The sequence below is a fragment of the Caretta caretta genome, chromosome 6, assembly GCF_965140235.1.
Source record: "Caretta caretta isolate rCarCar2 chromosome 6, rCarCar1.hap1, whole genome shotgun sequence".
Taxonomy (NCBI): Eukaryota; Metazoa; Chordata; order Testudines; family Cheloniidae; genus Caretta; species Caretta caretta.
Genome location: NC_134211.1, coordinates 49,335,454 through 49,349,943, shown reverse-complemented (window position 1 = coordinate 49,349,943; position 14,490 = coordinate 49,335,454). Strand labels below are relative to the sequence as shown.

The 14,490-nt window shown below is 41.1% G+C and overlaps 1 protein-coding gene across 4 annotated transcripts in view; it reads left to right on the top strand.

The window, feature by feature from the left end:
- The window catches only part of FBXO3 (F-box protein 3), a 61,182-nt gene that overhangs the window by 22,158 nt on the left and 24,534 nt on the right, over nt 1-14,490 (top strand). The window contains exons 8-11 of one of the 4 annotated variants that reach the window (XM_048855346.2): nt 442-564; nt 1,089-1,204; nt 2,360-2,550; nt 10,743-11,842. In XM_048855346.2, the coding sequence (XP_048711303.2) occupies nt 442-564; nt 1,089-1,204; nt 2,360-2,550; nt 10,743-10,868 (556 nt within the window). In that variant the 3' untranslated portion in view covers nt 10,869-11,842. Of the gene's footprint in view, nt 1-441; nt 565-1,088; nt 1,205-2,359; nt 2,551-3,814; nt 6,438-8,221; nt 11,843-14,490 lie in introns of those variants that run through there. The other 3 variants (XM_048855343.2, XM_075129500.1, XR_007357340.2) reach the window with 3 other exon arrangements.

Here is a 14,490-nt window from a genome sequence, read left to right as displayed (position 1 = left end):
GTAAGACAAATCAGACTCTTGAAAGGGGTACTGTAGTCTCGAAAGGTTGAAAGCCACTGGTGTATAATAACCCCTTTTAAGATTAATGGGATGCTGTAAGAACTAAATTTTGTATCTCCAAAATAGATTTGTACACAACTGAATATGAAGAATTGCATGAAGACATTTCTAAAGTCTGCCTTCATAGTTTAAGGCAAGCATTGCACTGTTGTACAAGTGCATTCACAAAGACTAAAGAATGTCTAGTTTCATTTAGGGCTAATAGTCACACACAATAACTTTTTTTTTTCATTTTGGGTTTAATTATCCAAATACTATTAGTATAGCATGTGGAAACTTATTCTTCAAAAATATCCTTTTAGCATCTGTATTGAACCCATGGAATTGGGTTACATCATAATAAAGAGTTGGAAATTTCTTTTGTATGTTTCTGTTGCACAGGTATGTTCATGATAAGGAGTGTGTGGCCACAACAGGAGATATTACTGTTTCAGTCTCCACGTCTTTTCTACCTGAACTCAGTTCTGTACATCCACCTCATTACTTCTTCACTTACAGAATCAGGTGAGAATAGCAAATGGGCTGTCTTTCCTGATAACAGGAGAGTCTTCTGTCTGGAGTTCAAGCCTCATGACTGTTGCATGTGTATGCACAGTACTCAGAAGTATGGTGAAATTTAGATATCGTATACGTATGGAGCTTGGTGTACAGCATGCAATATAATTATTTTAATATCGTTTTAAATAAAACGACTATTTGACTGTTTTAAAACTTGCAATGGGTCGTCTTGTGCTTTATTGAGGAGTTTCTTTTCACTAACAATATATAGCACATATCACTTTGCATACGTGAAACATTTGTCACAATATTTGTCATGAGTTAAGGAGAGGTAGGTAATTAAGAGGAATAATAAAGCTGGGATTAGTGCTCTGGTGTTCCTACTTGCATCTGTATACAGGTCATTAGAACATACCACTTTCTCTAAGCAGTAGGGAGTATAGAAATAGTATTTTAAATATTTTATAGTGGTTTTTAGACAAGTAAGTAATTCATTTCTACGCAAAAAATATATTTGATTTGGCTCATAGAATTGAGATGTCCAAAGATGCTCTCCCTGAAAAGGCTTGTCAGTTGGACAGTCGGTACTGGAGAATAACCAATGCCAAAGGTGATGTAGAAGAAGTTCAGGGTCCTGGAGTCGTTGGTATGTAAACTGAGAGTTTGAGTTTCATTTTTGCATTCATAGCATTCCAGTGATTAATGTGAAAATTCTGTAACTTCTGGCGGAGCCATTCTCAGTAATGATGCAAGATGGTGGCTATTCTCTTCTTTTAGCAAACATGCATTCTGTTCCACTTTCTCATATTGCATTGTGTATAAGTGAAAGAGTTAAACATTCACTTCAATTTTAAAGGATCTTAAGGAATATAATTTTTGGTTAACTATTTTAAATTGTTGGGCAAATTTGTATATTAATATACAGTAGTTAATATTAGTATAAGTAGTCAAACCATTTAAAGATTTTTTAATTACTTAGATTGTAAGCTCTTTGGGACTGGAATTGTCTTTTTGTACAGCACCTAGCACATTGGGGTCCTGGTCCATGAGTGGGGCTCCTAAGTACTTTGATAATACAAATAAATATTAATAATCCTGAAGTCTCTAATGCCATCTGTTTTTATCTATGTATTAGGGTTAACAGCATAAGTGCATGTCAGAAGACTTAAGTATTTTTTTTTGTATTTAGAAATGATTTGTAGCAATAGTTCGGGGGTTTTTTTGTGTTTTTTTTTTTTAAAGACTCCCGCACACCCCCCCCCCACACACACACATGTTGTTGTTTGGGCATTCTTGTCCTTTGAGCTTGTTATAGTGACTCCTGTTCAGCAAGTTAGGCACTTCTGATTTAGTGAACAATATTCTCTAAAAAACTGCTATTCACTTGTGACTGAAAGTGATGCAAAGATAACTAGTCACTAGAATGACATGCATCCAATGAAGTGGGTATTCACCCACGAAAGCTTATGTTCCAATACGTCTGTTAGTCTATAAGGTGCCACAGGACTCTTTGCTGCTTTTACAGATCCAGACTAACACTGCTACCCCTCTGATACTAGTCACTAGAATGTTCATTAAAACAGGATGTGTTACAACAAGCTTACCTCTTTTTTCCCCCCTTTTATTCGTATAGTACAGTTACAGAAGCGCTTAAACTTTTGTTACTAGCTGTGTATTCCAGCAGAACTCTAGCTGAACTTAATGTCTATAGAAATTAACTATATTGCAAGAGGAAAGTATACACTATTTATACTTAAATTCAAAACTCCCAATGGTTCTTTGTTGTGTTTTGTATTTGCAGGAGAATTTCCAATAATCAGCCCAGGTCGAGTTTACGAATATACCAGCTGTACTACCTTCTCCACTACTTCAGGATACATGGAAGGATACTATACCTTCCACTGTCTCTACTATAAGGACAAGTTCTTTAACGTCATAATTCCCAGATTTCATATGGTATGCCCAACATTCAAGGTGTCTACAGCACGCATGGTAAGCTGAGATACAGTTGGTATTGTCATTTGTGCTTGGCTTTTATCCCTAACCTTTTTGCAGAAAACATGAATGAAATTAGCTCTAATAGAATAGTATAATGTACGTTCTCTAGATAAAGGTCTTACCAGACTCCATAATTATGACACTTTTTCCAGTTTTATAATTTTATTTCTTAGTAGTATAAGATAGACAATTCCCTACAAGAGGGAAGGACAAGAACAACAATTACAAAATCTGGAGATAGATCTAGAGAGAGACATCTCCTCCCCCCTGCCTCCCACTGAAATCCTGTCCCCTAATTTGAATTCCTCTGAGTTCTTTGGAGTGATTGTGTAGCCAAGAGAATATATCAAAATAGATTAACTGAATCTAACTATCATTTATGATTAAATGTTAATGTCACCTCATGCTTGGATTACTGCGTACACTCCAGGCGGGGCTTTACTTAGTCAATCCAAAAATTTGAGTGGCGTAGTGGTCTGTCTGTTATGCTGCACCTAACAAGCACATGCTTATGTCATATAACTGGAGTTATAATTTGCATTTTGAATCAAAGATGGCTTGAAGCTAAAATGTTTAATTTTTTATCCATGAATCGCTAAATGGGTTGGGTCCTTCCTGTTCGATGGGCCACCTTTCCCCCTCCACTCTGTTACAGCTTCAGTGGATGGAGATGCTGAACTTCAATCATCTTGACAATGAGAGTAGACTAGTAATTCGTCCATGATGGGTCTGCTATTCTGAAATGGCTTCTACCTGCGCGTTCTAGCCCAGGGGTCTGAAATAGCTCATGTCTGTGGACTTTCGGGGCATGCTTCCAGGCACATCCATTTATGCAGGCTATTGCGGTGTTGGGCTTTAGAGGGAGAACAGAGTTGTTTGTTCTGCAGGTGACTTAGATTTATGTTTTTGTAACTTGTGACATTGGCACCTTTGTAACTGTGAAATTGGATGGATACGCCCTTATTTACAAATCTAAATTGTTACATATTTGAGCTCTTTCTGTCTTGGTGTGACCTGATTGTAATTTGCTGCCTTCTACATCAGAAGAATGCCTCTGCTTTTCTTGATAGGAGAGAAGTTTCCATACATGTGCTAAACAGGCCTTTTAAGCTGATTGATTTTAAGGTCAAAAGGGACCTTAATGTTCATCTAGTCTACACTGCACAACATAGGCCATGGAATTTCACCCAGTAACTCCTGCATCAATTCCAAAAATTTAATAAATTGCTTTTCTGTTGAATGATTATCTATTTTTAAGGTTTGGAAGCAGCTGGTGAATCTGGGCAGTTTTGTTAGCTTGTTTTGACGTAAGTGTAAATTGACTTGATAAAATTTGTAAACTGTTCTATGTCTCGGTAGTTCAGATGGAATTTAGGCTGTTTAATGTTTTTCAGGCCCTGTAGTTAAACACTCAAAGAAAGCAGAAGGCCTTGCAAAATTCAGAGCAGCAAAACAAAACTGGATTGACAAATAAGCAAAAAGAGCCCAGAGTCAACCGATTCCATAAGAGGGGAAATGAAGCTGCTAATTACACTGGCATCCATGGGCAGGGCAATGCTAAAGAGGAATATGGGCGCTCAAGTGATGTGATTAGGAGATTACATTTTTAAAAAGATATTTTGGGAAACTAGCACTGGTTTAGGCTGGTAACAGTGAATGCAAACTGCCAACAGAGGTCACACTTGTAACAGATACATTGCTTTTTCCCCCCTCTTTCCTTTGGTTCCCTTTATTTATTTAAACCTAGACCTCTCTTCTCTTCCACAAGTTGCAGAAATCACTTGCATTTGATTTGGTAATTTTATTACTCTGCCTCTGATACAGATGCTTAGCAGAGGATTATTGTACATTAAAGTTGAGCGGTACTTTGATATTTTAGCGTATTGACTCAAATTCAGACCTAGTGGCTTAAATTCTGCTCTGTTACATACTTGTAAATCTGAAAGAACTAATTGAATTCAATAGTTAAGAGCTGGGATTTTTATTGGCCCATAGCTGGGAAGATTTTACAGTATTAGTGCCAGCAAAACCCAGATTTAGTTTTTTGTTCTTGTTTTTTAATGCAAATCTATTTAAAAGAATTTCAGACAGTCGTCAGAAAGGTTATACCATGCTTTTTTTTAATAAGCCTTAATTTTTCAAGCATAAACCCTTAGTTACTATGTTGGCCCTACACAGTATCCTGGGGCAGGTCTTCACTACAGCCGGGATCGACGTTCTGAGGGTATGTCTACACTACGAAATTAGGTCGAATTTATAGAAGTCTGTTTTTTTAGAAAGTGATTTTATACAGTCGATTGTGTATGTCCCCACTAAGTGCATTAAGTCGGCGGAGTGTGTCCACAGTTCTGACGTTAGCATCAACTTTCGGAGCATTGCACTGTGGGTAGCTATCCTGCAGTCTCCACTGCCCATTGGAATTCTGGGTTAAGCTTCCATTGCCTGATGGGGCAAAAACATTTGTCGCGGTTGGTTTTGGGTATGTGTCGTCAGTTGCCCCTCCCTCTGTGAAAGCAATGGCAGACAATTGTTTCATGCCTTTTTTTCCGTGCGGGCGCCGTACTGCTTTCAGCAGACAGTGCAATAGGTTTGCAAACCGTCGTCATCGAACGACTGCTTCCACTGCCACTCTGCTCTCCTGATGCTATGAATCCACCTCGCAGGTCCTCTATATGACCATCATCCTCCACCGCTGCTGCTCTGCTCTCCTGGTGGTCTCGCAGGGCTGCTTCTGCTGCAACTCTGCTCAGCTGCTCTTGTCTCGCGATAACACAGCAAGCGTGCAGTCCGCTCAGCTGTTGTGTCCTGGCAGCAGACAGTGCAGTAGGTCTGCAAACCAACGTCATTGAACGACCGCTTCCGCTGCCACTCTGCTTTCCTGGTGGTCTCGCAGGGCTGCTTCCGCTGCAACTCTGCTCAGCTGCTCTTGTCTCTCCATACCACGGCAAGCGTGCAGCCCGCTCAGCTGTTGTGTCCTGGCAGCAGATGGTCCAGTAGGTTTGCAAAACTGGTCATCCAACCACCGCTTCCCCTGCAACTCTGCTCTCCTGCAGACACCATACCACGGCAAACGTGGAGCCTGCTCAGATCACTGCAGCAGTTATGAGCTTTGTAAACACCTCGCGCATTAGCATGCAGTATATGCAGAACCAAAATCCGCAAAAGCAGGCGAGGAAGTGATGGCAGCGCAGTGACGAGAGTGATGAGGACATGGACACAGACTTCTCTCAAAGCCCGGCAATTTGGCCATCCTGGTGGCAATGGGAAAGGCTCATGCCATGGAACGCTGATTCTGGGCCCGGGAAACAAGCACAGACTGGTGGGACGGCATAGTGTTGCAGGTCTGGGAAGATTCCCAGTGGCTGGGAAACTTTCGCATGCGTAAGGCACTTTCATGGAACTTTGTGACTTGCTTTCCCCTGCCCTGAAGTGCAAGAATACCAAGATGAGAGCAGCCCTCACAGCTCACAAGTGAGTGGAAATAGTCCTCTCGAAGCTTGCAACTCCAGACAGCTACTGGTCAGTCGGGAATCAATTTGGAGTGGACAAATCTACGTGGGGGCTGCTGTGATTCAAGTAGCCAGCGCAATCACTGAGCTGCTGCTATCAAGGGTAGTGACTTTGGGAAATGTGCAGGTCATAATGGATGGCTTTGCTGCAATGGGATTCCCTAACTGTGTGGGGCGATAGATGGAACGCATATCCCTATCTTGGGACCAGATCACCAAGCAAGCCAGTACATAAACCGAAAGGGGTACTTTTCAGTGGTGCTGCAAGCACTGGTGGATCACAAGGGACGTTTTACCAACATCAACGTGGGATAGCCGGGAAAGGTACATGACGCTTGCATCTTCAGGAACTCTGGTCTCGGAACTCTGGTCTGTATAAAGAAAGGGAGTACTTGTGGCACCTTAGAGACTAACCAATTTATTTGAGCATAAGCTTTCGTGAGCTACAGCTCACTTCATCGGATGCATACTGTGGAAAGTACAGAAGATCTTTTTATACACACAAACACCCATTTTTTCATGGTTTGTGTGTATAAGAAGATCTTCTGTACTTTCAACAGTATGCATCCGATGAAGTGAGCTGTAGCTCACGAAAGCTTATGCTCAAATAAATTGGTTAGCCTCTATGGTGCCACAAGTACTCCTTTTCTTTTTGCGAATACAGACTAACACGGCTGTTACTCTGAAATCTGCTCTGTATGAACAGCTGCAGCAAGGGACTTACTTTGCAGACCAGAAAATAACCATGTGGGATGTTGAAATGCCTATAGCTATCCTTGGGGATCCAGCCTACCCCTTAATGCTATGGCTCATGAAGCTGTACAAAGGCACCCTGGACAGTAGTCAGGAGCTGTTCAACTGTAGGCTGAGCAAGTGCAGAATGGTGGTAGAATGTGCATTTGGATGTTTAAAAGCGCGCTGGTGCAGTTTACAGAGTCGGTTAGACCTTAGCGAAACCAATATTCCCATTGTTATTACTGCTTGCTGTGCGCTCCACAATATCTGTGAGAGTAAGGGGGAGATGTTTATGGCGGGAAGGCAAATCGCCTGGCCGCTGATTACATGGAGCCGGACACCAAGGTGGTTAGAAGAGCACAGCAGGGCGCGCTGCGCATCAGAGAAGCTTTGAAAACCACTTTCATGGCTGACCAGGCTACGGTGTGACAGTTCTGTTTGTTTCTCCTTGATGAAAACCTGCCCCCTTGGTTCACTGTACTTCCCTGTAAGCCAAACGCCTTCCTCTCCCCCCTTCAGTCACCTCTTGCAGAGGCAATAAAGTCACTGTTGTTTCAAATTCGTGCACTCTTTATTAATTCATCACACAAATAGAGGGATAACTGCCAAGGTAGCCCGGGTGGGGTGGGGGAGGAGGGAAGGACAAGGCCACACTGCACTTCAAAACTTATTGAATGAATGCCAGCCTTCTGCTGCTTGGGTAATCCTCTGGGTTGGAGTGGTTGGGTGCCCGGGGGGTGCCTCTCAACCCCCCCCCCCACGTTCTTGGGTGTCTGGGTGAGGAGGCTATGGGACTTGGGGAGGAGGGTGGTTGGTTACACAGGGGCTGCAGTGGGGGTCTGTGCCTTTCCTGCACCTCAACCATACGCTGGAGCATATCAGTTTGATCCTCCAGTAACCTCAGCATTGCATCCCGCCACCTTTCCTCCTGATCATGCCACTTGTTCTCTCGCATGTCCCTCCTGTCCTCGCGTTCATTTTGTGCTTTCCTGAACTCTACCATTGTCTGCCTCCACGCATTCTGCTGGGCTCTTTCAGTTTGGGTGGACTGCATGAGCTCGGAGAACATTTCATCGGAAGTGCATTTTTTTTGCCGCCTTATCTGCACTAGCCTCTGGGATGGAGATGCTAGTCACAGTGTTGAAACATTTTCAGCTGTGGGAGGAAAAAAAGGGAGATTAAAATTTAAAAAGACACATTAGCAATTTAAAAGGAGGGACTGATATTTTTGGGTTAATGTGCAGCAGAAACCCAACTAACTCCCCCTTCCCCACCCAATTCTCTGGGATGATAGCTTCATCCCTCCGCCCCACTGCATGGATAACAGCGGAGATGATTTTTTTTTCAGCTACAGGCAAACAGCCCAGCAGGAACGGCCACCTCTGAATGTCCCCTTAATAAAATTCCCCTATTTCAACCAGGTGACCATTAATGATATCACACTCCTGAGGATAACACAGAGAGATAAAGAACGGATGTTGCTTGAATGCCAGCAAACACCAGGACCACATGCTGCCATGCTTTCTTATGCAATGATTCCAGACTACGTGCTACTGGCCTGCTGTGGTAAAGCGTCCTACAACGGAGGATGCAATAAGGCTGCCCTCCCCAGAAACCTTTTGCAAAGGCTTTGGGAGTACCTCCAGGACAGCTTCATTGAGATGTCCCTGGAGGATTTCCGCTCCATCCCCAGACACGTTAACAGACTTTTCCAGTAGCTGTACTGGCTGCGAATGCATCCCAAGTCTTCAGGGCAAATTAGTCATTTAAATGCTTGCTTTTAAACCGTGTATTATATTTACAAAGGTATACTCACCAGAGGTGCCTTCTCCGCCTTCAAGGTCCGGGAGCCTGGGTTGGGAGGGTTGGAGGATATTGGCTCCAGGGTGATAAATAGTTCCTGGCTGTCGGGGAGAACAGTTTATCCACTTGCCTGGTGTGCGCTGTCTTCAACCTCCTCCTCCTCATCATCTTCCTCATCCCTGTTGTGTGAAACTCCCTTGCAGGAGTCCATGTACAAGTGTGGGGTAGTTGTAGGAGAACTGCCTAGAATTGCATGCAGCTGCTTATAGAAGCGGCATGTCTGGGGCTCTGACCCCGAGCGGGCGTTTGCCTCTTGGGTTTTTTGGTAGGCTTGCCTGAGCTCCTTAAGTTTCACACGGCACTGCTGTGGGTCCCTGCTGTAGCCTCGGTCCTTCATGCCCTTGGAAATTTTTTTCAAATATTTTGGCATTTTGTCTTTTGGAACAGAGTTCTGGTAGCACGGATTTGTCTCCCTAAACAGCAGTCAGATCCAGTACCTCCTGTTCGGTCCATGCTGGAGCTCTTTTGCGATTCTGGGACTCCATGGTCACCTCTGCTGAGGAGATCTGCATGGTCACCTGTGCTGATCAGCTTGCCATGCTGGCCAAACAGGAAATGAAATTCAAAAGTTCACAGGGCTTTTCCTGTCTGCCTGGCCAGTGCATCTGAGTTGAGAGTGCTGTCCAGAGTGGTCACAATGGAGCACTGCGGGATAGCTCCCAGAGTCCAATACTGTCGAATTGCGTCCACCCTAACCCAAATTTGACCTGGTGATGTTGATTTCAGCGCTAATCCCCTCATCGGGGAGGAGTACAGAAATTGATTTTAAGAGCCCGTTAAGTCGACAAAAATGGCTTTGTGTGGATGGATGCAGGGTTAAATTGATCTAATGCTGCTAAATTCGACCTAAACTCGTAGTGTAGATCAGGGCTGAGATTGATCCACTGGTGGTCAATTTAGCGGGTCTAGTAAAGAACCGCCAAATCAACAGCAGATCGCTCTCCAGTCAACCCCTGTACTCTACCCCTGACAAGAAGAATAAGGTAAGTAAACGAGAGATTTTTTTCCTGTAGACCCCGCAGTAACTCGACCTAAAGTACATTGACTTCAGCTACGTTATTTACGTAGCTGGAGTTGTGTAGTGTAGGTCAACTTACCGTGGTAGTGTAGACATAGCCCTGATTAACAAACAAAGCAGGTATAGCTACCAGTTCTAGATGAAGGCCTTTATTTTTTGGGGAGGTGTTGGGGTTTTTTAAACACTTGGTCTGTTACAAGCCTTTTCAGATGTTAATTGGGGTGAGGAAAGGTGCATATAATATCCAATTCTTATACCCCTTTTTTAAAGAAGTTACATGTTCCTGAAATATGCCCTTTCGGTCTTTTATAACTTGTTTTTCTGATTAATATTTTTAAAGGGGATAACGTGAACAGACTAAAGGCTGGCTTAAATTTTACTTTTTTTAATTTATGAATTACTTTTTGGGTTAGCTCTTGTGGTTGTGCTGTTTTACAGGATTAGTTAACCCAGCTCAGTTAGTTCTACGTTCACCATTTTCATGTTTTTTGTGTGATTTGTTTAGTAAACATAACTAACCATGACCGTAGTGATTTTTTTTTACATCAGCACAAATACACAGAGACCCTGGTTAAACATCTAAAGTACATAATTGTGTCAGTGTCCAAGTGTAATGTTAGCACTTTCAGTAAACTTTCATACAGGCTGTCTGGTGCCAGGGAAAAAACCCACTCCCAGAATTCTTCAGCAAATTCAGACTTACCAAGCTTTACCAAACTCATGTCAACCACAGTAATTTATAATAATTCAACACCATTCCAACAGTTAGTGAGTCAGATTCTGATCTCACTGGTCTACTTAGTTTATGAATAAAAGTTTAAACAGATTATAAATATAATTGCCATGTAGATTAAATTTTATAAAATTGATACATGAAAACAAATCTGATTTAACAGTATTTTAATATTTATAATAATTAGTCTTTATCTGAGACTGACTTTAAATGTGATGTAAATGACATCTTGATTTTAATTTTTTTGTTACATTGTTAGCACTTGATCAGAGTGAGATTTAGGAGGCAATTAAGTACTTAGTTAAACATGGGGGTGTCTTGTTTATAGGAAACTAATCATAATGAATATGCTATGGATGAAGATGAAGACTCAACAGATACTGATGAATATGAAGACAGACGTAGAGTCTTGGATATTCCTGCCCCTTCTGGACGCTGTCCACGTCATACCTGATTGTACTTCTTTAAAAAACAAAACAAAAAAACTGTTGGTTAGAGAAGTTAAACTTTCTGGGGCTACTGCATAAGACAGTTTCTGAATATTGTAAATGAATTTTCTTTTCCACAGCAGGACAACTAGCATGAATATTGGTGCCAGTTCTAACTTTCATCTGATTGGACTGTAAGGATTTTTTTTTTGAGGGCGGGGGGAAGGGTTTTGTGGGGGTTTTTTGTTCACTTTTTTTTCTGAAGTGCAAGACAGCTTGACAGTCTGAGGAAATCATATCTTACATTTTTAAACTATTTCCTATTTATGATCATATTACAAACATGGTATGGGGATTTGTTTTTATACAAGCATTTAAAACTTAGCAACAGACAGAGGAGTTTGCAAAAAGGTATATAATGGCCTTTCACACTGACTTCCAATTGTTAATTTCTGCTTTGAATGAATGGAATTTGCAGTTAGGCCTGTGTAACCCCATTGGGTTGGATCAGGTGCTCCTGTACATTTTTATATTAATATACAGATACCATAAAATTCTGGTGACTGAGTGCGTAAGTTTGAAATGAAACAAACTTTATTTTTCAGACAATCTGTCTTTCAGCTTAGTTTATAATAAATATCTGATGATGATCACAGATACATGCCTTTTGGGATGTAGTATAATTCATAATCTGCTGTTTACTAACCAGCAATTTCTCAGTTATTACATAGTACAAATTTGTAAATACTGTTTGATTTTTTTTCCTTTATATGCTGTTTGCTGTCAGACTTTGTGGTAAGTGACACAAATTTTATGTGTAAGACTAAGTATTATCAAATGTTTTCCTGAATCCTATATGAATTTTTGTAATTATGCTTGATTCACAATTGGGGCTTAGCAGTACACAGATGTCTAAAAGCCTTATATTTAAAGAAACATTTGTTTGGTCTATTGTTTTTATTTTGTTTCCACTGCTATTAAAATAAATATATTGCCTTCATTGTTCTAAATGTTGCTTGGAACTATTCCTCTTGCTAAGAGTAGAGCAAGGAATTAAAACTACTGATGCCACATTGTAGTTGGCTGCCCTTCTTCACACTTACCACAGCAAATTCCCTCCAGCTTGGACAGAAAGTATCTGGCACTGGTGGACCCAACTGAAACCTCATTTGTTGGATATCTCCTTGAGTAATGGTTGGCTGCAGCTATTATAGATTGTGGCCGCTATTTCCTTTACATGATTTTAGTGCCATTAGATTCACTCGTAGGTTTATTGTCTTCACGTCAGGGAGGTTTTCCCAAGACCGAATTAAGTAGAACCAGGAAACGTTACTGGATTGAATCCTGTATTGCTCAGGAAAAATGTCTGTGGAAGTGGATGAGAGACATAACTACCTAGGTCTGCAGAGCTCTGCCCGTAATCGATAATTCTAATGAACTGTATAACAATTGGAATACTTGAAACTGTTCACTTGTTGTTTTTACTGAACCTTCTAAATACTGAGTGAAAGGAAAATACTATAATGTGAGAGCCTTGATTCCTATTTCAACTAAATACAAAAGGTTTTTTTAAAAATAATTAGTTAACAAAAGATTAGAGACTAGTAACTTTCAGCATAACCACAAATCTGTAGTATTAAAATGAAAAGATTCTAATATTCTTTAAGGGCAGAAAGTACCACTGTCTTATTGATGATTATGGCTCTGTGTCTGTTGTGGGGGTCGTGGAAGTCATTGGTGCTGTGACTTCTGCAGCAGCCAGTGTGGCTGTCCAGCCGGGTTCAGCCACACCAGCTGCTGCTGGAGCGGCTCTGCAGCCAGCCACTCAGGTGGCCCCACAGCCAGCTGCATGTGTTAAATCTCAAGTCTTAAGACCAAGAACTTTTCAAAAAATCCCACTGAGACTGAACATTGGAAGCTCTAACTAGGTAGGCTGTTGTCTGCATTGCTGTCTGGTAGAGTTGAATGGGGGTTGGGGACAATTTTTGCAAAATGTCTTTAAGTAGATAAGGTATTAAATAGTAATAATTGGAAAGGTCATTGTCTCTCATGCTTGTAAATGGCTGGAAGGACAAAAACCACAATTGTATACAGTGTTGTAGCTGTGTTGGTCTCAGGATATTAGATACACAAGGTGGGTGAGGTAATACCTATTATTGGCCTGACTTCTGTTTGTGTGAGAGACAAGCTTTTGAGCTTATATAGAGCTTTTCTTCAGTTCTGGGAAGCAAGCTTGTAAAAGACACTACCTCATTCACCTTGTCTCACTAAAAGCCCAACTGTCAGTGTTTACTTTGACATAAGCACCTGAATAAAATTATATCCGATTCTCTAGATTGTGATCTATAGGTTTGTAGTCTTCCCTGACTCAGTTTCCTCTATTATGGTGATGTGCTTAGGGTAAGAGGAAAAGACCTGGTATGAGTGGGACTGGAGGAAGAGGATTGTGTTTTAGGAGAGAGCTAGTTTGGGAAACACTTCAACTAAAATTCATATGTGAAAAAGCAGTGACCACATTTGGTTTAAGCCCTGCTTTTACATATAGCTTTTTTTTTTCAAATGTGATTTTAGTGGAAAACCAAACATCACTCTTCTCTGTGCACCCAAAACTACTGGTACTTACTATACAAAGAGAAATAAACATAAAACTCTGTGGTGAACAGAAATCGTAGATGGATACAATGGCTCAATTGAGGACACCAGTGTAAATGGATTTGCTTCTTTTTCGAATTTAAACTGCAAATTTCCATAGTATGTGCAAAGGGGGCTTTTGCTAAAGCATCATGTTCTTGATGTTCTCTGCTCTACAGCTGAAGCCTGGTTATAGGGGTAATTCATCTGCTCATCAAGTTCTACCACTTCTGTTTTAGCTACTGATTCATACCATCTGTTTGTTTTTATGTTGCTCTTCTTTCCTTACCTCAGAAGCTGGTTTCTTACATGCTATATGAATGATTGGCTATGTGTCCTGTGCAATATATTCTTAAGGGAAAACTGCACCACTTGTGTATTAACATCAATCTTCATACATGTCCTACTTCCACATATGGGCAATGAATTGCTCACTTACAAAACTTTTAATTCTGCTTTATGCTAAAAAGCTTGAGCTATGTTCAGCTATTTACAAGCAGACAGAAAAATGCAATATATTGAATTTGTGAAAAGAGAACTGGAGGTGTTACATCTGGCAATCCTCTAAGTCCTAGTGCTAAGGAGTAAATATTAGGAGGAAGGCTACGTTCTATGAAAACAAGGAGATGTGTGAAAGGGAATACGACTAAAAGGAAACACTTTGAATAATCAATGTCTAACAAACTCAGTGGACCTTCTTCTACAGTCTCTTAAAGCACAGATCTTGGTATGGCTCACAAGTGGTGTAGATACATGAATAAAAATAGCTTGTGCAATTATACTACATCTAGGATAAAACTGCAGAACTCTAAACTTCTGCTTTAGGCTATTAATGGAATGTCAGCTAAGGTGAGGAAGAAAAACTTTATTGTATTAGTTGCTCAACCTGGTGTCTCTGGTACCTAGGTAGACCAGAATTCTGTGTAGAACGTGTCATGAGCCACTGAATGTCGTGCAGAATACTAAAACATAGATTTACTTGCATGGTAGACTGGCAACAAGTGTTTACTATGGATA